At 43.1% G+C, this 20,886-nt stretch overlaps 1 protein-coding gene across 7 annotated transcripts in view; it reads right to left on the minus strand.

Moving 5' to 3' along the window:
• PLCB1 (phospholipase C beta 1) overlaps positions 1–20,886 on the minus strand; it is a 666,388-nt gene that overhangs the window by 241,145 nt on the left and 404,357 nt on the right. For all 7 annotated transcript variants that reach the window (XM_048842561.2, XM_048842562.2, XM_048842563.2 and 4 more), the window contains exon 4: positions 645–785. In XM_048842561.2, the coding sequence (XP_048698518.1) occupies positions 645–785 (141 nt within the window). The remainder of the gene's footprint in view (positions 1–644; positions 786–20,886) is intronic.

Genomic DNA, 20,886 nt, shown 5'->3' on the forward strand with positions numbered 1-20,886 from the left:
TGCAACTTGCCTGTACTGTAAAACTGTACAAAAAAGTGTTTACATATGGTAATCACTAAGAGTGGAGAAAAGACATGCTGAAAATTTGTGGAGTACAAACCTTTGCACACAACAAGAAAGGCTAGGTGTATAAGCCATGTGTCGTTGCTGGCATATCAGTTTATAAATAGGCAGGTGCAGATAAATAGACTCTCAAACCTCAGTTCATTACTTTGACCTAGGACAACATTAAAAAGTCAACAGTTTCCACACTGTGGTATCACGGATATCCCACAATAGGAAATTACTTGTGATGGGTGTTGATAAAAATTGACTTATTATTGGAAATTCACAATGCATTCTTTGACATGGAGGCAATTTTCTGGACATACAGTTGTTTACAAAACACTCATTCCGGCTGTGCAAAGAGAATAACCAGCAATGTTCTGAGGATAAAGACACCAATGGCTTACAATTTCCCATGAATACACTTTGCTGCTGTGATGCAGTACAGTATATTTCTCTAACAGTAAGCTGATTTCATCCATGAGTGCATCTTAACAATCCCCTCCTTTTTTCTATTTTACCCATATTTGAATAATAAATAAAACAATAATAATAATAATAATATTCATAAATGTAAATAATGGTAACATTGAATGTACCTTTGCTATTTCCTCTTGAAATGCCACTAAGTTCAAGTACGATATGTTGACCAGATCTGGACCATAGACAACAGTTATCATTCGATTCTCCAGCCGACCTCCTAGGTTCCCAGCATCCAACAGTTCACGCAATTTTGGATCCTGCAAGTAAATATATTGTGAGACTGTAAACATCTGATTTGCAAAATAACTTGCATTTTGAGAGACATGAACATTTTAAGCATCAGCTACATTTCTGGCCTGGTTCATTCCTCACTGCAAATATCCAAAGTAATCACCTCCGGGAACAGTGAAAGACTTGATCTTGATTTTCCAATGAGCCTGATCTCTGGATGGGTGCAGTGAAGAGGACAGATTGTAAGGGCCTCTTAAAGTTTCCCACCCATCTGGCCTCCTTAAAGTTAATCATGTGCTTCTAAGTGCTTTGCTTAATCACAGCCATAGAGCCTGATCCAAAATCCACTGAAGTCAGTGATTTTAATGGATTTTGGATCAGCCCCAACGTGGGAAGAAAAGGATTTCAGCTGATTTCTTCCCTCACAAAGAATTCAAGCAGAATCATTAGAAACGACACCACCACGTACAACAGAAGAATATACTTTTACTCCACTCCCTTCCCCTCCCAAGAGATCTTTTAAGAAAATAATAAAAACATATTATTTTAATTGAAAGTTATAATCCAGATATATTTAATTTGCAGGATTTCCAGTCTCATGCTCTTATAGCAATATTAATCTGTAGGAGCAGTGTTGTAAAAACAAATGCGTACCATTTCTGAATAGTGAAGAGATAATTAATTTTGCAGTTAACTATAGTAACTGAGGTTTGCCACTGGTAACACAATCTCTAACAAGAACCTGTTTCAGGATATTTTGTTTATCTCTTCGCTTCTGATGATTTAGACTGCAGCAGTGCCAACCAGTGTGCTAGGTCAGTCTTTCTCAAACTGGGGTCCATGGAGCAGGGAGGGTTTGGGGGTCCCTGAAACATTTTAAATCAAAATGGGGGTCCTCGGGTTGCTAAAGTTTGAGAACCTCTGTGCTAGGCGCTTTCCAAACTCAGAACAATGCATGGCCCTTGCCCTGAAGAGTTTACAGTCTTCAGACAATGACAGCTGGTGGAAAAATTTTTTTGAAGTCAAACTGGGTGACATTCACCCCTTTGCTAGCACAATCTGAAAGCGCAGGCTTCTTTCACAGGTAAAATTTTTCAGAATGTTATAAATATAAAAATTTGCCAAGCGAATCAGATCCTTACTGGGTTAAATTAAAACCAACACTCGCATTCCTTCAGAAAAGTTAAGACATGATGAAATCTCTCTAGTGAATTGAATCACTTGTGATCTATGAAAGACATATATAATAGCAGCTCCCATTTAGCTCTCATGTAAACTTTTCCCCCGTTGAATAAATGCCATTATTATTCACGCTACCGTTCTTCAAAACTCAAATACCCTTGGAATGACAAACTAAGAGCTATTTGTCCTCTATAAATGGGGTTTATTATAGCAGGATGATAAATTTCAGTGTGTGAAAATGACCATTTATCTTGGAAAATAGGGAGATCTCAGCACAGGAGGAATATCAACATGCTAGTAGACATTAATCTAACACGGACATCTTCTGATAGGTATTACATGCATTTGCATGCATGGCTTGTAAGTATCTACTGAATGCTTACCCTGGTTCAAAGGAATATTTTGAAGCACCACATGTTAATTGGAAGGAAATAGAAAAGCTGTCTCTCACGGGATGCTGAGCTTCTTTAAATATTGGGTACAACGGTAAATTGCGTCGGGAAAGGAGACAGAATAATAAGCCTATTCAAATATGTTGAAGATGAGGAATATTATGGTACGTGCTCTGAACCAAAGCAGACCTCACGGATAAACAAGTTAAAACAACGTTTTCACACCTCAGACACAAACAGCAAAGGAATATAAAAGCAGGAGCGGCGGCCAAGGGAGCATGACGGAAAGAAGAAAGAAACAGAGATGATGTCAGCTAGCTGCTGGGTAAGGAGAAAAACAAACCGAGAAGAAATGTAGACTTTTCAGTCAGAACACAGTGTGTACAAGGTTTACTCAATCTTTACCCAAGAGTATAAATAACACAGGCAGAAGTCCAGCAACAGAGTGGGGGCTATCCAGGATATTGCAATGAATGCCGCATGTATAATTACCTGCCTTGTGGGCAAGAGGCATGTGTGTGCATTCGGTGAAAGCTACTCAGGGCCCTCAGAGTGCAAGTACAGGCTCTCAAAACCAGAGGGTTTGAACTGGAGGATCTAAGAAAGATAGAGAGGTACAAAAAAGAGACTTTTCAGGACACAGTAGAGGAGTACCTCCCGCTCTGACAGCCTCTGGGCTGCTGCGGGGGATAAAAGTCTCAGTGAAGGAAAACGTCAAGCTGGAACAGAGGGAAAGAATCCTATAGTTGGGACTCTCCTTACAACTGATGTCATGGTATCCTCTCACACTGAGGATACCCCTGCAAGGAAGAGGACCTCAGTTATTAGGAAGAGACAGGGAATAGTAATGGGGGATTATTCAATTATTAAAAATATTAATAGCTGGGTTTCTGATGACTGAGAGAACCGCATGGTGAATTGCCTGAAGGGTGTGAAGGCTGTGAGACATCTAGATGGTTCTCGAGACATCTAGATAGACTGATGTGCACTGTTGATGAGGAATTGGAGGTTGTGGTACATGTAGGTACCAATGACATAAGGAAAGGTAGGAAAGAGGTCCTGGAGGCCAAATTTAGGCTGCAAGGTAAAAGATTAAAGTCCAGAACCTCCATTGTAACATTCTCTGAAATGCTTCCAGTTTTACGTGCAGAGCCAGTTAGACAGGCAGAACGGCAGGGTCTGAAGGCATGGATGAGACGATGGTATTCTGGAGCAGGGATTTTGCTTTATTAATTATTGGGAAAGGAGACGTCTACACAGGAAGGATGGGCTTCAGCTAAACCAAAACAGAACCAGACTGCTGGTATGTAAAATTAAAAAGACTAGAGGAGTTTTTAAACTAAGGATTGGAAGAAAGCTGACAGGTGAGGAGCACACAGTTCACATAGAGATATCCCTAGGGGAAGATTTATTAAGGGCATACTGTACATCCTAGTAACGATGAGAAGACAGTAGTTGATAAAGTACAGGTAGGAACTGAAGAGACAATCAAACGAAAAAGAGTCCCATTCAATTACATTACACGAAGGCAGACAATTAAATATTGACATATTTAATAATGCTTGTATACAAATGCTAGAAGTCTAAGAACTCAGATGGATGAATTTGAGTGCCTGGTATTAAATGAGGATATTGATATAATAGGCATCACAGAAACTTGGTGGAACAATGATAATCAATGGGACCCGGTAATACCAGGGTACAAAATATCTAGGAATGACAGAGTAGGTCGTGCTGGCGGAGGAGTGGCACCATATGTGAAAGAAAGTATAAAGTCAAATATAGTAAAAATCTTAAATGACTGAAATGTCACCATAGAATCTCTATGGATAGAAATTCCGTGCTTCAATAATAAGAGTATAACGGTATGAATGTACTACAGACCACCTGACCAGGATGGTGATGGTGACTGTGAAATGCTCCGGGAGATTAGAGAGACTACAAAAACAGAAAACCAAACAATAATGGGGGATTTCAACTGTCCCCATATTGACTGGGTACAGGGCACCTCAGGACGGGATGCAGAAATAAAATTTCTAGACACCATTAAAGCCTACTTCTTGGAGCAGCTAGTCCTGGAACCCACAAGAAGAGAAGCAGTTCTTGATAAAGTTCTAAATGAAGCACAGGATCTGGTCTAAGTGGTGAATACAGCTGAACCACTCAGGAATAGCCACCATAATGTAATTAAATTCAACATCCTTGTAAGGGGGAAAATACCAAAGAAATCCACCACATCAGTATTTAACTTCAAAAAAGGAGACCTACACAAAAATGAGGAAGCTAGTTAATTAAAAGGAACAGTCACAAGAATGAAATGCCTGCAAGCTGCATGAAAACTTTTTAAAAACACCATAATAGAGGCTGAAACTAAATGTATACCCCAATTAAAAAAAAACAGTAAGAGGACCAAAAAAACCCAACAACAACAAAAAACCCACCATGGCTATAAAAAAGAGTAAAGAGGCAGTTAAGAGAAAAAAACGCATCTTTTAAAAACCGGAAGTCATATCCGTCTGAGGAAAATATAAAGGAGCATAAACTCTGGCAGGTCATGTGTAAAAGTATAATTAGGAAGGCCAAATAAGAGTTTGATGAGCAAATAGCTAAAGACACAAAAACAAACAGAAATTTTTCTTTAAGCACATCACAAGCAAGAAGTCTGTCAAACAATCAGTGGGGCCACTGGACGATCAAGATGCTAAAGGAGCACTTAAGGAAGACAAGGTCTTTGCTGAGAAGCTAAATTAATTCTTTGCATCAGTATTCACTGCAGAGGATGCCAGGGAGATTCCCACACTTAAACCATTCTTCTTGGGGGACAAATCTGAAGAACTGTCCCAGACTGAGGGATCAGTAGAGGAGGTTTTGGAACAAACTGATAAACAGTAATAAGTCTCCAGGACCAGATGGTATTCACCCAAGAGTTCTGAAGGAACTCAAATGTGAAATTGCAGAACTACTAACTGTGGTATGTAACCTATCATTTAAATCAGCTTCTGTACCAGATGACTGGAAGATAGCTAATGTAACAATTTTTAAAAAAGGCTCCAGAGGCCACCCTGGCAATTACCCGTCGGTAAGGGTAACTTCAGTACCAGGCAAATTGATTGAAACTATAGTAAAGAACAGAATTATCAGACACATAGATGAAGATGGTATGTTGGGGAAGAGTTAACGTGGATTTTGTAAAAGGAAATCATGCTTCAGCAACTCACTATAATTCTTTGAGGGGATCAACAAACATGTGGGCAAGGGTGATCCAATGGACTTAATGTACTTGGACCTTCAGAAATCCTATGACAAGGTCCCTCACAAAAGGCTCTAAAGCAAAGTAAGCAGTCATGGGATAAGAGGGAAGGTCCCCTCATGGACCAGTAACTGGATAATACACAGGAAATAAAGAGTAGGGATAAATGGTCAGTTTTCAGAATGTAGAGAGGTAAATGGAGGGATCCCCCAAGGGACCAGTGCTGTTCAACATATTCATAAATGATCTGGAAAAAGGGATATACAGCACAAAGTTTGCAGATGATACAAAATTATGCAAGATAGTTGTACAAAGCAAAGAGTTACAAAGGGATCTCACAAAACTGGGTAACTGGGCAACAGAATGGCCGACGAAATTCAATGTTGATGAATGCAAAGTAATGCACATTATATAAAATGACGCGGCCTAAATTATCTGTTATCACTCAAGAAACAGATCTTGGATTCATTGTGGATAGTTCTCCATTTATGTGCAGCAGCAGTCAAAAAAGCTAACAGAATGCTAGGAACCATTAGGAAAGGGATAGAGAATAAGACAGTAAATATCATAATGCTTCTATACAAATCCATGGTACAAATCCCACCCCTTGAATACTGTGTGCAGTTCTGGTCACCCCATCTCTAAAAAGATATATTAGAAATGATAAAGGTACAGAGAAGGGCAACACAAATTATTAAGGATATGGAACGGCTTCCATTTGAGGACAGATTAAAAAGGCTGGGATTAATCAGCTTGGAAAAGAGATGACTGAGGGGGCATATGATAGAGGTCTATAAAATCAGGGATGGTGTGGAGAAAGTGAATAATGAAGTGTTATTTACCACTGCACTTAACACAAGAACCAGGGGTCACCCAATGAAAGTAACAGGCAGCAGGTTTAAAACAAATAAAAGGAAGTACTTCTTCACACAATACACAAACAGCCTGTGGAACTCCTTGCCAGGGAATGTTGTGAAGGCCAAAGGTACAGCTTTGTTCAAAAAAGAATAAGATAAATTCATGGAGGATAACATCTATGGCTACTCGCCAAGATGGTCAGCAACCCCATGCTCTGGGTGACCCTAAACCTCTGACTGCCAGATGCTGGGACTGGATGACAGGGCATGGATCACTTGATGATTGCCTGTTCTGTTCATTCTCTTTGAAGCATCTGATGTTGCCAACTGTCAGAAGACAGGATATTGGGCTAGATGGACCATTGGCCTAACCCAATATGACCATCCTTAGACTCATTCTCCTTCCCACAATCTGAAATATGATCAACTAACTACTAAAACATTCATTTATAAATAGTTTAATGGATTGACTTCAGAAGTTCATTATGCATAGATAATGTTTTAAATAAGAATGAGGAGAGCTATGAAACCATCCAGAATTATGCTTGGATTTGAAACCACCAGGGACTACACCACAGACTGCAGTAAATGTCATTCAGGCTTTATAATGGGGGATTACATATATGGGGGTAAATAGATTTTATTTTTTAAAAGTAAATCATTTGATCTTTCTCTACTAAAAATAGTAGCAATGTATCATACTGCGAGACTACATTGCTTGCAGTGCAAAGGCTAAAAGATGGATACATTAAGGCCAGGGCATCAATAATATTTTACTATATTTGTCTCCTGTGTGTTCTGAATTTGTTTTTTTTAGCTTGAAAAATAGGTTTTATTTGGTACTGGGTCTGCATGCCACAGGTGCAGATTACTTAGCTTTAAAAATTGCCTGTCTGCCCTGTGTTGGTTAATTTTGTTGTAGTAAATCTATATGAATTGCTATTAAAGATATAGGAAATAATCACAAGAAATTCTCCTGAAATAGATTGATTTTTTACATTTTTTCCTTCAGAAATTTCCAAGATCTTCCAGACTTCTGGACCTGACCCTCCTATTGAAATCTGAAATAGCTCCCCGAATCACAGGTGTAGATACCCAACCCATTCCAGCTGTGCATTTATATTGGGGTGGCAAAGAGAACTATAGAAAACTCATTACCAACTTCCCTGCATATTTTTTGCTAAAATCATTACCCCGGGCATATATGAAGAAATTGGGACCCAAGTGATAATTCTGATAAATGGCAAAATACTACCCTTTTAGGTCATGCCCAAAGGAGGTTTGGCCCTCCAAGGGAGGTGGTCTTAGCCCCACCTGTGACCAATTACCTGCCTCTCCAGTGATGGGTCTGAGGGCAGGAAGGAGGTGATAGTCTAAAATCATCTGCTCCTCAGGCCAACAGGCAGTTCAGTGGGGAGAAAGACCTGCAAGACACCCTAGGTCATAGGAAAGGACCTGGACAGAGGTCAGGCAGCAGGACCTGATTTATCCATTTGATTTATGTTAGAATGGTCTGGTTTGGTGAAATAAACCTGTCCCTAAAGAAAGGGACTGAAATTCTGCTACTGTTTGGAACTTAATTTGATGCACTGGCTGGCAAGTGGGCCCACCAGGTTACAGTCTTGATCCAACAAAGCTTGATTGCCATTGAAATCAATGGAAGTCGGGAGCCTAAATGCCTTTGAGAATCTGGGCCTAAGTGTTTTGCTGGACTGGGACTTTAGTGAGGACACAGGGAAAAAGAAAAATCACCCAGCTCTTTCTAAGATTCACAGAAAACCAGCTAGACAAGCTTATAAAGAAAATATTTGTGCTACAGACGAAGTCTTTTGGCACCAAACAGTCAGGAACTACCATATAGATTAGAAGATATCTCTGGGCATGCTTGCTAAATGGCAGATTGTCAATGTTAGCATCCACGTAAGTCTTAAACATTGGTGCTAACATGATGAAGACTGTATTCACAGCTGATTCCAGATGTAGTGACCAGATAAGATTCTACTTCCAATATGCTTAGATGTTTGCTGCAAGAGATAAACAGCCTGTGATGGTCTTCTATACAAAAGGTCAGATGGTGGCTGACTCCATCCCACTGGAGTCTTTCACGAACTACAGTTCTCATACTGGACCTATCTGAAGACCTAACTCAGGAGATGAACTCACACAAACCCAGCATTTCTGCAGTGACACCCCGTGGCTCAAGCACTGATAGATGCCAGGGTGAGGAGCATTCTAAACAGACAAATACACGAAGAGTGACAAAGGATAGTGTCAGCAGGAGGAAAGAATTTAGAATCCATTTCGAACTGGTTCATCCATGTTGAACAAGGATAGGACAGGTGCCTGTGTTGCCATCCCCTTATGTAGGAGCTGAACTATTTCATTCTGCTCCCTCCCTGAAACTGGTAAACAAAAATATACCCCAAAGTGAAGAAGCCAAAATAGAAGTGCAGAGCAGAGAAGAAATCCTCCAGCAACATGAAAAGAAAGCCAGAATAGTTAAGTGGATGGGATGGACGGGAGAAGTTTATTGATGGATTCTACTGACATTCATGAAACTGTACTGAACATTTGTTAGAACCCACTTAGCCCACAGGTAGAATCATAGAATAATAGAAGATTAGGGTTGGAAGAGGGTTGGTCATCTAGTCCAATCCCCTGCTCAAAGCAGGACCAACACCAGCTAACTCATCCCAGCCAGAGTTTTGTCAAGCCTGACCTTAAAAACCTCTAAGGAAGGAGATTCCACCACCTCCCGAGGTAACCCATTCCAGTGCTTCACCACCCTCCTAGTGAAATAGTGTTTCCTCATATCCAACCTAGACCTCCCCCACTGCAACTTGAGACCATTGCTCCTTGTTCTGTCATCTGCTACCACTGAGAACAGCCTAGCTCCATCCTCTTTGGAACACCCCCTTCCGGTGGTTGAAGGCTACTATCAAATTCCCCCTCACTCTTCTTTTCTGCAGACTAAATAACCCCAGTTCCCTCAGCCTCTCCTTGTAAGTCATGTCCCCCAGCCCTCTAATAATTTCTGTTGCACTCTGCTGGACTCTCTCCCATTTGTCCATAGACTGATGGAAATAAAATTCTAACAGCGTTCCAAATCCTTCTCCAGTTGTGATGTCTTTCCTTGAAGTCTGACCAATAGCATGTCCAGCAATCTCAATGATAGCTTCTCCAGTCTTAGGGTATATCCAAAAAGCAAAAGTGGTGCGTGGGCTAGAACCTTGCATCCTGCTACTGCAGACAACAATAGCAGTGAAGACGGCCTTCAGTGCTGGCAAGCAACCCATGCACATACCCAGGGTTTGTGTTGGGCTTGCACTAATTGCACTGAAACTTGCACTTGACCATCTTCACTGCTAGTGCGACCCACATGAGCTGGATTCAAGCTAGCTTGGAGAGACTCGCCTTTGCACAGTTTCTGCTGACTAGACATATCCTTAGATTACTGCCAGACAATGCAGAAAGGCTAGTGTTCTTAAAATGTAACTTGCTGGTATTTAAATTCCAACTAATATATGTTTTATATGTTACAGTCAATGCAATATAGCCTTGTAATGATATCAGAATTTGTTTAACCTATCCCCTAAAATTTGCACCATCTTTAAGAGGAAATTGACCATACTGTTTTTGTTACATACTGTAGGCTGTGTATATAAAACATTACAATGTAGTTGTATTGACTTAGCTTTTAAAGCCTGGCTGGGATATGTTAGACAATTTCTCTCCTCAGAGATTAAAGGATATACATTCCCCGCCCCCACCCCCACCCGGATTCCTATTTGATAGCCGTGACATTTGGGGGAGCTGGAATACAGTATCCAACAAATCAGAAAAAAGATGGATTCTTCACATGCTTATTGTACAGTGCTTTTCATCCTAAAAGAAGAGGTATTTTACAAAGCTATTCTTTAGATAAAGAGACTGCAGTGTCTATATTGCTATGGCAAATGTTATGGATCAGATAATAGACCACATACCACCTTGGATATAGGAACCTGTTTTACTGAGAGGGATTGTTGCCAAGGCCAGTAATGACAAAATGAATGACAATGAATAGTCATTGGGCCAGGGAAAGAGGCACTAACCTAGGACATGAAAGATCCAGTGACTATTTATATATAATGGTTCAGCTTGAACAGGAGAGCCTGAAAGAGTCCCCCATCAGGATATCCCATAGGCTAGTGGCCCAGGCACTCTCCTGCAGTGTAGGAGACCCAATTTCAACTTGCTTCTCTGCATCAGGCAGAGCAGGGTAGTGAACCTGGGTCTCCCACATCCCAAATGAGGGTCTGAACCACTGGGCTAAAATTTATAAGGGTGCTCTCGTCCTCCACTGCTCCTGCCACCCAGCAGTGAGCGTCAGAGCCCAGATCTACAGACTTGGGCTTGTGCTAAGATGACAAAGGCTGTGTAGACATCTGAGCTTGAGCTCTGAAGCCCAAGGAAGGGGATGGGTTTTAGAGCCCAAGCCACAATGTCTAGACTGCTGTTTTTAATGCTGTAGCACGAGCTCCACATCTCGAGACTCTGCGACTCACTGCTATGGGTTTTAAAATGCAGTGTAGACATGTGACCACAGCTACAGTTTTTTGGTGAATAAAATATTTGTGCAAAAAAACACACCCAGCTCTAATAAGCGGCATGCATTTATTGCGTCTTCTAATCATACTTTGCTCTCAGGGGCTGTGTGTAGCATACTGTACGTTGCCTAGCTAAGCCTCACTTTCTCTGAACCACAAGGATTAATGATTAAATTATCCCATCTCTGCAGAACAGATTTCTGTGTTTATTAAAGCCCAAACACTGTTTTTTCTCTTATACACATCAACGGGCAACAGACCAGCCAAGTCTTCAACTTAAATGTACTGCGACACCCATCTTACTAAAGCCTGTCAAAGCTTCAGCCCTTTCTTTTCCCCCCTAGAGCAGCTGAGTCTGAGATCTGTGTCAAGCACTTGGAGAATGTGCCAGATGCTAAAGATTTTCTCAGGACTGAACAACCAGGGTAAAATGAAATAAGTATCAAAAGACTCAACAGGAATACATTGCTTCTTAGAAACAGGTGCACAATTAAAATATTATAGCAAGTCTCATTCGTTAAAGTCATTAATTTACCAAGTTTTTAGTAAAATAAAGAAATGACAGTGGAAAGCTTCTTTCTTTTTTGTTACACGTTTTGTGCATGTGGGTGTGTATAAATTGCTTAAAAAGGAATGTTAGCTATAACAGGAAGGTATAAGTACCTTCTCAGTGAGAAAACACTAACAGGCTCTTTAATCTAGTGGAGAAAAGCATAACACAGAATCAATGGCTGGAAGTTAAAACCAAACTGGAAATAAGGCATCCTTTTTTTTAATTGGGTGATTAAGCTTTTAAACAAACTACCAAGGCAAGTGATGGATTCTCCATCTCTTAAAGTCTTCCAATCAAGACTAGATGTTTTTCTGGAAAGACGTGCTTTATTGAAACACAATTTATTGGGCCGAATACAGGCGTACCTCGATGAAATTCTATTGTTTGTGTTATACAGGAGGTCAGACATGGTCTAATAGTCCCTTCTGGCCTTAAAAATCTATGAATCTATGCCCTGGTCTACACTAGGAGTTTAGGTCGAATTTAGCAGTGTTAAATCGATGTAAACCTGCACCCGTCCACACAATGAAGCCCTTTTTTTCGATTTAAAGGGCTCTTAAAATCGATTTCCTTAATCAACCTCTGACAAGTGGATTAGCGCTTAAATCGGCCTTGCCAGGTCGAATTTGGGGTACTGTGGACGCAATTAGACGGTGTTGGCCTCCGGGAGCTATCCCAGAGTGCTCCATTGTGACCGCTCTGGACAGCACTCTCAACTCAGATGCACTGGCCAGGTAGACAGGAAAAGGCCTGCAAACTTTTGAATTTCAATTTCCTGTTTGCATGGTCACCTGCAGCTTGCCACGCTGGCCAGAGCTCATCAGCAGAGGTGACCATGATGGAGTCCCAGAATCGCAAAAGAGCTCCAGCATGGACCGAACGGGAGGTACGGGATCTGATTGCTGTGTGGGGAGAGGAATCCATGCTATCAGAACTCCGTTCCGGTTTTCGAAATGCCAAAACATTTGTCAAAATCTCCCAGGGCATGAAGGACAGAGGCCATAACAGGGACCCTTTCAAGGTTCCTCCCCCACTCTGAACTCTAGGGTACAGATGTGGGGACCTGCATGAAAACCTCCTAAGCTTACTTTTACCACCTTAGGTTAAAACTTCCCCAAGGTACAAATTAATTTTATCTTTTGTCCTTGGAATATCCACTGCCACCACCAAACTCTAACTGGGTTTACTGGGAAACGTAGTTTGGACATGTCTTACCCCCCAAAATCCTCCCAACCCTTGCACCCCACTTCCTGGGAAAGGTTTGGTAAAAATCCTCACCAATTTGCATAGGTGACCACAGACCCAAACCCTTGGATCTGAGAACAATGAAAAAGCATTCAGTTTTCTTACAAGAAGACTTTTAATAGAAATAGAAGTAAATAGAAGTAAAGGAATCACCTCTGTAAAATCAGGATGGTAGATACCTTACAGGGTAATTAGATTCAAAACATAGAGAATCCCTCTAGGCAAAACCTCAAGTTACAAAAAAGACACACACAGAGAAATAGTCATTCTATTCAGCACAGTTCTTTTCTCAGCCATTTAAAGAAATCATAATCTAACACATACCTAGCTAGATTACTTACTAAAAGTTCTAAGACTCCATTCCTGTTCTATCCCCGGCAAAAGCAGCATACCGACAGACACAGACCCTTTGTTTCTCTCCCTCCTCCCAGCTTTTGAAAGTATCTTTTCTCCTCATTGGTCATTTTGGTCAGGTGCCAGCGACGTTACCTTTAGCTTCTTAACCCTTTACAGGTGAGAGGATTTTTCCTCTGGCCAGGAGGGATTTTAAAGGGGTTTACCCTTCCCTTTATATTTATGACAGACCCAAAGCAATGTCGCGTGAAACTTAAGGAGCTGAGGCAAGCCTCCCAGAAAACCAGAGAGGCAAACGGCTGCTCCGGGTCAGAGCCCCAAATGTGCCGCTTCTATGATGAGCTGCATGCCATTTTAGGGGGTTCAGCCACCACTACCCCAGCAGTGTTGTTTGACTCCTTCAATGGAGATGGAGGCAACACAGAAGCAGGTTTTGGGGATGAGGAAGATGATGATGATGAAGTTGTAGATAGCTCACAGCAAGCAAGCGGAGAAACCGGTTTTCCTGACAGCCAGGAACTGTTTCTCACCCTGGACCTGGAGGCAGTCCCCCTCGGACCCACCCAAGGCTGCCTCCCGGACCTGCCAGGCGGAGAAGGGACCTCTGGTGAGTGTACTTTTTAAAATACTATACATGGTTTAAAAGCAAGCATGTTTAATGATTAATTTGCCCTGGCATTTGTGGCTTTCCTGGATGTACTCCCAAAGCCTTTGCAAAAGGTTTCTGGGGAGGGCAGCCTTATTCCACCCACCATGGTAGGACACACCAGGCCAGTAGCACGTACTTGGGAATCACTGTAGAACAAAGCATTGCAGTGTATGTTTTCTGGCATTCAAAAAACATCCGTTCTTTATCTCTCTGTGTTATCCTCAGGAGAGAGAGATATAATTCATGGTCACCTGATTGAAATAGGGTGCTTTTCTTAAGGGGACATGCAGAGGTGCCCGTTCCTGCTGGGCTGTTGCCTGTGGCTGAACAGAAATGTTCCCCTCTGTTAGCCGGGGTGGGCGGGGCTGGGGGGTGAAGGGCTAGCCACGTGGTGGGAGGAGGCAAAATGCAACCTTGGAACGAAAGCACATGTGCTGTGTATGTAATGTTAACAGCAAGGTTTACCTTGAAAGAGTGTAGCCATTGTTTTAGAAAATGTGTCTTTTTAAATACCACTGCGTCTTTTTTTTTTCTCCACCAGCTGCATGTGTTTCAATGATCACAGGATTTTCTCCTTCCCAGAGGCTAGTGAAGATTAGAAGGCGAAAAAAATGCACTCGTGATGAAATGTTCTCTGAGCTCATGGTGTCCTCCCACACTGACATAGCACAGACAACTGCGTGGAGGCAGACAATGTTAGAGTGCAGGAAAGCACAATATGACCGGGAGGAGAGGTGGCGGGCTGAAGAGAGTAAGTGGCGGGCTGAAGAGAGTAAGTGGCAGGCTGAAGACAGGGCTGAAGCTCAAATGTGGCGGCAGCATGATGAGAGGAGGCAGGATTCAATGCTGAGGCTGCTGGAGGCTCAAACCAATATGCTCCAGTGTATGGTTGAGCTGCAGGAAAGACAGCAGGAGCACAGACCGCCGCTACAGCCCCTGTGTAACCAACCTCCCTCCTCCCCAAGTTCCATAGCCTCCTCACCCCGACGCCCAAGAACGTGGTGGGGGGGCCTCTGGCCACCCAGCCACTCTACCCCAGAGGATTCTCCAAGCAACAGAAGGTTGGCATTCAACAAGTTTTAAAGTTTAAAGTTTTAAACTTTTAAAGTGCTGTGTGGTCTTGTCTTTCCCTCCTCCACCACCCCTCCTGGTGCTTCTCTCCTCCACCACCCCTCCTGGGCTACGTTGGTAGTTATCCCCCTATATGTGTGATGAATGAATAAAGAATGCATGAATGTGAAGCAACAATGACTCTGACAGCGGTGATCGAAGGGAGGAGGAGAGGGTGGTTAGCTTACAGGGAAGTAGAGTGAACCAAGGGGCAGTAGGTTTCATCATGGAGAAACAAACAGAACTTTCACATCGTAGCCTGGCCAGTCATGAAACTGGTTTTCAAAACTTCTCTGATGCGCACTGCGCCCTCCTGTGCTCTTCTAACTGCCCTGGTGTCTGGCTGTGTGAAACCAGCAGCCAGGCAATTTGCCTCAACCTCCCACCCCGCCATAAACGTCTCCCCCTTACTCTCACAGATATTATGGAGCACACAGCAAGCAGTAATAACAGTGGGAATATTGGCTTCACTGAGGTCTAAGCGAGTCAGTAAACTGCGCCAGCGCACTTTTAAACGTCCAAATGCACATTCTACCACCATTCTGCACTTGCTCAGCCTGTAGTTGAACAGCTCCTGACTACTGTCCAGGCTGCCTGTGTATGGCTTCATGAGCCATGGCATTAAGAGGTAGGCTGGGTCCCCAAGGATACATATTGGCATTTCAATGTCCCCAACGGTTATTTTCTGGTCTGGAAATAAAGTCCCTTCTTGCAGTTTTTGAAACAGACCAGAGTTCCTGAAGATGCGAGCGTCATGTACCTTTCCCGGCCATCCCACGTTGATGTTGGTGAAACGTCCCTTGTGATTCACCAGTGCTTGCAGCACTATTGAAAAGTACCCCTGGCGGTTAATGTACTCGCCGGCTTGGTGCTCGGTGCCAAGATAGGGATATGGGTTCCGTCTATGGCCCCACCACAGTTAGGGAATCCCATTGCAGCAAAGCCATCCACTATGACCTGCACATTTCCCAGGGTCACTACCCTTGATATCAGCAGATCTTTGATTGCGTGGGCTACTTGCATCACAGCAGCCCCCACAGTAGATTTGCCCACTCCAAATTGATTCCCGACTGACCGGTAGCTGTCTGGCGTTGCAAGCTTCCACAGGGCTATTGCCACTCGCTTCTCAACTGTGAGGGCTGCTCTCATCTTGGTATTCTTGCGCCTCAGGGCAGGGGAAAGCAAGTCACAAAGTTTCACGAAAGTGCCCTTACGCATGTGAAAGGTTCGCAACCACTGGGAATCGTCCCAAACCTGCAACGCTATATGGTCCCACCAGTCTGTGCTTGTTTCCTGAGCCGAGAATTGGCATTCCACTGCATAAACCTGCCCCATTAGCACCATGATGCCCACATTGCCAGTGCCCCTGCTTTGAGAGAAGTCTGTGTCCCTGTCCTCATCACTCACGTGACCGCGCTGACGTCGCCTACTAGCCCGGTATCGCTTTGCCAGGTTCCGGTGCTGGATATACTGCTGGATAATATGTGTGGTGTTTAATGTACTCCTAATTGCCAAAGTGATCTGAGCGGGCTCCATGCTTGCCGTGGTATGGCGTCTGCACAGAAAAAAGGCATGGAACGATTGTCTGCTGTTGCCCTGATGGAGGGAGGGGCGACTGACAACATGGCTTACAGGGAATTAAAATCAACAAAGGGGGTGGCTTTGCAAGAAACTGAATGGTTCCTTCAAGGATAGAACTCAAAACCTCAAGGATAGAACTCAAAACTGGGTTTAGCAGGCCGTTGATGTCACAGGGGGAAGGAGGAGAAAATGAATACAAAACAAATCTGGTCTATTTCTTGTTTTGAGCCACTTCATCTATCTTTATACATCTTGCTGGCAGCAGACTGTGCAGTACGAGCGCTAGCCATCATCATCTCCTGGGTGCTCGGCAGAAGATGGTGCAGTATGACGACTAGTCATCATCTTCTGCTGGTTGGAGGTTAAAAGACAGTGCACTGCCAGTAGGACTCAATCGCCACGAGACGAAACTTAAAAGGGAAATGACCTGGCTGAGTCACTCCCATGTTTGCCCAGGCGCCCGATTAAAAGAGCACCCAAGACTTCGTCGATGACGGCTACCAGTCATACTGCACTGTCTGCTGCCAAAAGGCAATTAACTGCTACTGCGTAGCAATGCAGTACCGCGTCTGCCAGCACCCAGGAGACATACGGTGACGGTTAGCTGAGCGGGCTCCATGCTTGCCGTGGTATGGCGTCTGCACAGGTAACTCAAGAAAAAAGGCGCAAAACGATTGTCTGCCCTTGCTTTCACGGAGGGAGGGAGGGAACGGGGGCCTGACGATATGTACCCAGAACCATCCGCGACAATATTTTAGCCCCATCAGGCACTGGGATTTCTACCCAGAATTCAAATGGGCGGTGGAGACTGCGGGAACTGTGGAATAGCCACCCACAGTGCAACGCTCCGGAAGTCGATGGTTGCCTTGGTACTGTGGACACACTCCGCCGACTACATGCACTTAGAGCACTTGTGTGGGGACACACACAATCAACTGTATAAAACCGCTTTCTACAAAACCGACTGCTATAAATTCGACCTAATTTCGTAGTGTAGACATACCCTATGAATAATTTAATCTATCAACACAATAGAGTTTTCCTAAAGACCTCTTTGGTGAGAAATGTGACTCCTGTTCCTGCATTGATCAAGTAACATTTACACATTCACCTACAATAAAATATATTGTCAAAATGTTTCTTATTTCTATATCTGAGATATTAGTAGAGCTGCTCAGCGAAACTTTGACAAAACCATATTTCATCAGAGTATACAGTTCTCTTGAAATCAAAAGACTTTGTAAAATTGGGTCGATTTCACCGGAATTTTCATTTCGGAAAAATGGGAGGGGAAGTTCCGACAATGTTGAAATGTCCAATTTTGACATTTTCAGAATGAAATGTTTCGATTTTTTGTTCTGAAAGGATTTTTTGTTTTGAAATTTTTAAAATATTATATCATATTTATTATTATTATGCAAAGAAAATTTAAAGAATCAAAATCAATATGAAATGATTGACCTGAAACACTTTTTTGTTTTATTTTTAAAATTCCTTCTTGCAAAATTTCAAAATTTTGGGTCAAATCAGAACTAAGTCAAATTTCAAAAACTTGAAATCCTTCACAAAATGGAGCTTCCATACTCTTCCCACCTCTAGCTACTCGGTTAATATTGTTCCAAGACTTAAAGAATAATTTCCTTAAAATGAGGAACACTTTCATCTAGCTATAACTTTTATCTCACTATAAGTTCAAAAAGAAAAGGAGTACTTGTGGCACCTTAGAGACTAACCAATTTATTTGAGCATGAGCTTTCGTGAGCTACAGCTCACTTCATCAGATGTGAGCTGTAGCTCACGAAAGCTCATGCTCAAATAAATTGGTTAGTCTCTAAGGTGCCACAAGTACTCCTTTTCTTTTTGCGAATACAGACTAACACGGCTGTTCCTCTGAAACCTGTCACTATAAGTTCAGTCATTTATAATATAGTAGGAATGAGAATATTTAGAGATGAAACTGACACTGATAAATGTATATATTAAAATAATTCTTTCACAGTGCATGATGCAGATCCCACTGAAGTCAACTGGAGTTTTTCCATTAAATTCACTGGATGCTGGATTGGGCCTATACTGTCAGGACCAATCTATCAAGGCCGGGATGTAGGCAGTCAGGACTGGTGGTTAGTGTTGGGGGAGGCAGGTCTCCACGCCAGCCAGGGTTCAGAACCAGGAGGTCAGGAGCTGAGGTCAGGAACCAAGAGTCAGACACCAGGAATCAGGACGAGTCAGGAACAGGGAGGTCAGGAATTATGAGTCAGATACCAGGAATCAGGTTAAATAAGGAAACCAAAGAAGGTCAGGAAAAGGAGACAAACCAGATATCAAGAACCATGAGTCAGATTCCAGGAATCAGACTGTGTCAAGAAACAAGGAGGTCTGGATTAGAAGACAAGAACAAGTAGAGCTGGGTGAGCAGTCCAAAGCAGGGCAGAGCCCATTTGTTTCTTCTTTTTGTTTAAGTAGAGGGAGTGGGCCATTGTTCCTCCCCAGAGGGGAACCTTTGATCTGGGCTTCAGGGAGTCCTGATTCTAGCTGAGAGTTATGACCCCCAGTAACCCCATAAACCAGAGTTTGAAACTGTGGGTCATGCCACAATCTTAGGGCCAAAATCTCCTCTGTCATCTGCATGATGAAATTCTTCACTTCTGTTCTTCTGTCTCTCTTTTGTGCTATTCTGAGGGTTTAAGGACTTACATCACATACACGACTGTTGCTGGCCCTTTGCATGGGAGGAATTTCACACGCAGAGCAGAATGGGCATCAAGAGATCAGCTCTGTGGCCCAGACCAGAGAGAATTTAGCCTTTAATAGCTGTGTAAATCTTCCAACCTTTAGTTCTTTTTTTAACAAAAACTATCAGGGTGAATGAGAGCCACTCAAAGGGATGAGAAGAAGAAAAAAGGCAGAGGTCAATGCATGCCAGATCGTGACCTCTGGGCAAAGCCCAGGTGAAAGAGCCAAGTGTAGGGATCATAAGGCAGACGGACTACTTCTCCCAGGCTGCAGAGCAGGAGTGGAGCTATTTGAAAGCTGCCACAGACAAAGCAGGTGACTAAGAATTGTGCCGGTCCTATTATTTTTGTTACCCTGTCTCCTCTGCACTCCTCCCGCTTGTTTGTCTCACTGGCCTGTTACATCTTGTCTTTTAGAGTGTTTGCTCCTCAGGGCTTTCCTATATTTTTGTGCAGTGTCCAGTTCAATGGGACCTTGACCTGGCTGAGGCCTGTAGGCGCTATCCGCAATCTACACATTGAATAATGACAACACTTAGGGTTGCCAACTTCATAATATTTAAAACCCGGACACCGTCATCCTCCCTCATCCTGACTCTTCCACACAAGGCCCCACCCCTGCCCCGCCTCTTCCCACCAAGACCCCGCCCCTCATTTGATCCTCTTCGTCCCCTCCCCCCCACATTGCTTGCTGCTATTCCCCTCTCTCCCCTGCCTAGGTTGGGAAGGCGTCACCTGCAGTGCTGCGGATGGTAGCTGCAGCCTCCTAACGCAGGTAGGAGGCTGGCGCTGGTGACGACCTGGGGCCTCCCTGCTTGCAGTAACCAGACTTTGCGTACCCAGTCAGTAGATATGGCCGGACACTGTCAGGTCCCCTTTTTGACTGGACTTTCCGGTCGAAAACCAGGTACCTGCTACCCTAACAACACTGTCTGCAATCCTCGTGCTCACCATTCATGGAGGCCTTATTACGTATTATTATTATCATTACTATTATCTTCATCATCATTTGTATTGTGGTAGCACACAGCAGCGGCAGTCATGGAGCAACACCCCACTGTGCTCGGCACTGCACACACACAGAGTACAAAGACAGTCCCTGCCCCAAACAGTTTACAGTCTGTCATTCAAGTTAGAGGATCACATAATCACACCCCTGTGCCTTCTGCTAGCCAAAACACATGCACCGCAGTGGCAGAAAGCCTCATTTCAAGAATCTCAACCACCATCATGCCCCGAATAGTCAGAAATCTTCCGCTCTCTCACAGTATCACACAGAGGCCACCAAAATCCTTAGGTAATAGTTGACATTTCTTGTAACAGCCACCTGGGGGTTTGCTAGTTTTGTAAGAATTAAAATGCGGAGGAGGAGTGCTGTGGATCTCTTTATACAGAATCATGGCAATGGATGTAGAAAAGACCTATGTGATCATTAAGTTAATTGTCCTGGAAGGGCAGGTTGCCATTTCTGGAGAGCAGAAGTATCCGTTGTTAAACTAAAATAGTCTACCTTTTCTGTAAATTGTCATTTCCACGTTATGGTGTTTATTTAATGGTGGGGTGAATATAAAAAATGCGTGGATGATACATTAACTGCTACATTCTGCTTCTCGGTGTATCGGATTCTATA

This window comes from Caretta caretta, chromosome 3 (genome assembly GCF_965140235.1).
Source record: "Caretta caretta isolate rCarCar2 chromosome 3, rCarCar1.hap1, whole genome shotgun sequence".
Classification (NCBI taxonomy): domain Eukaryota; kingdom Metazoa; phylum Chordata; order Testudines; family Cheloniidae; genus Caretta; species Caretta caretta.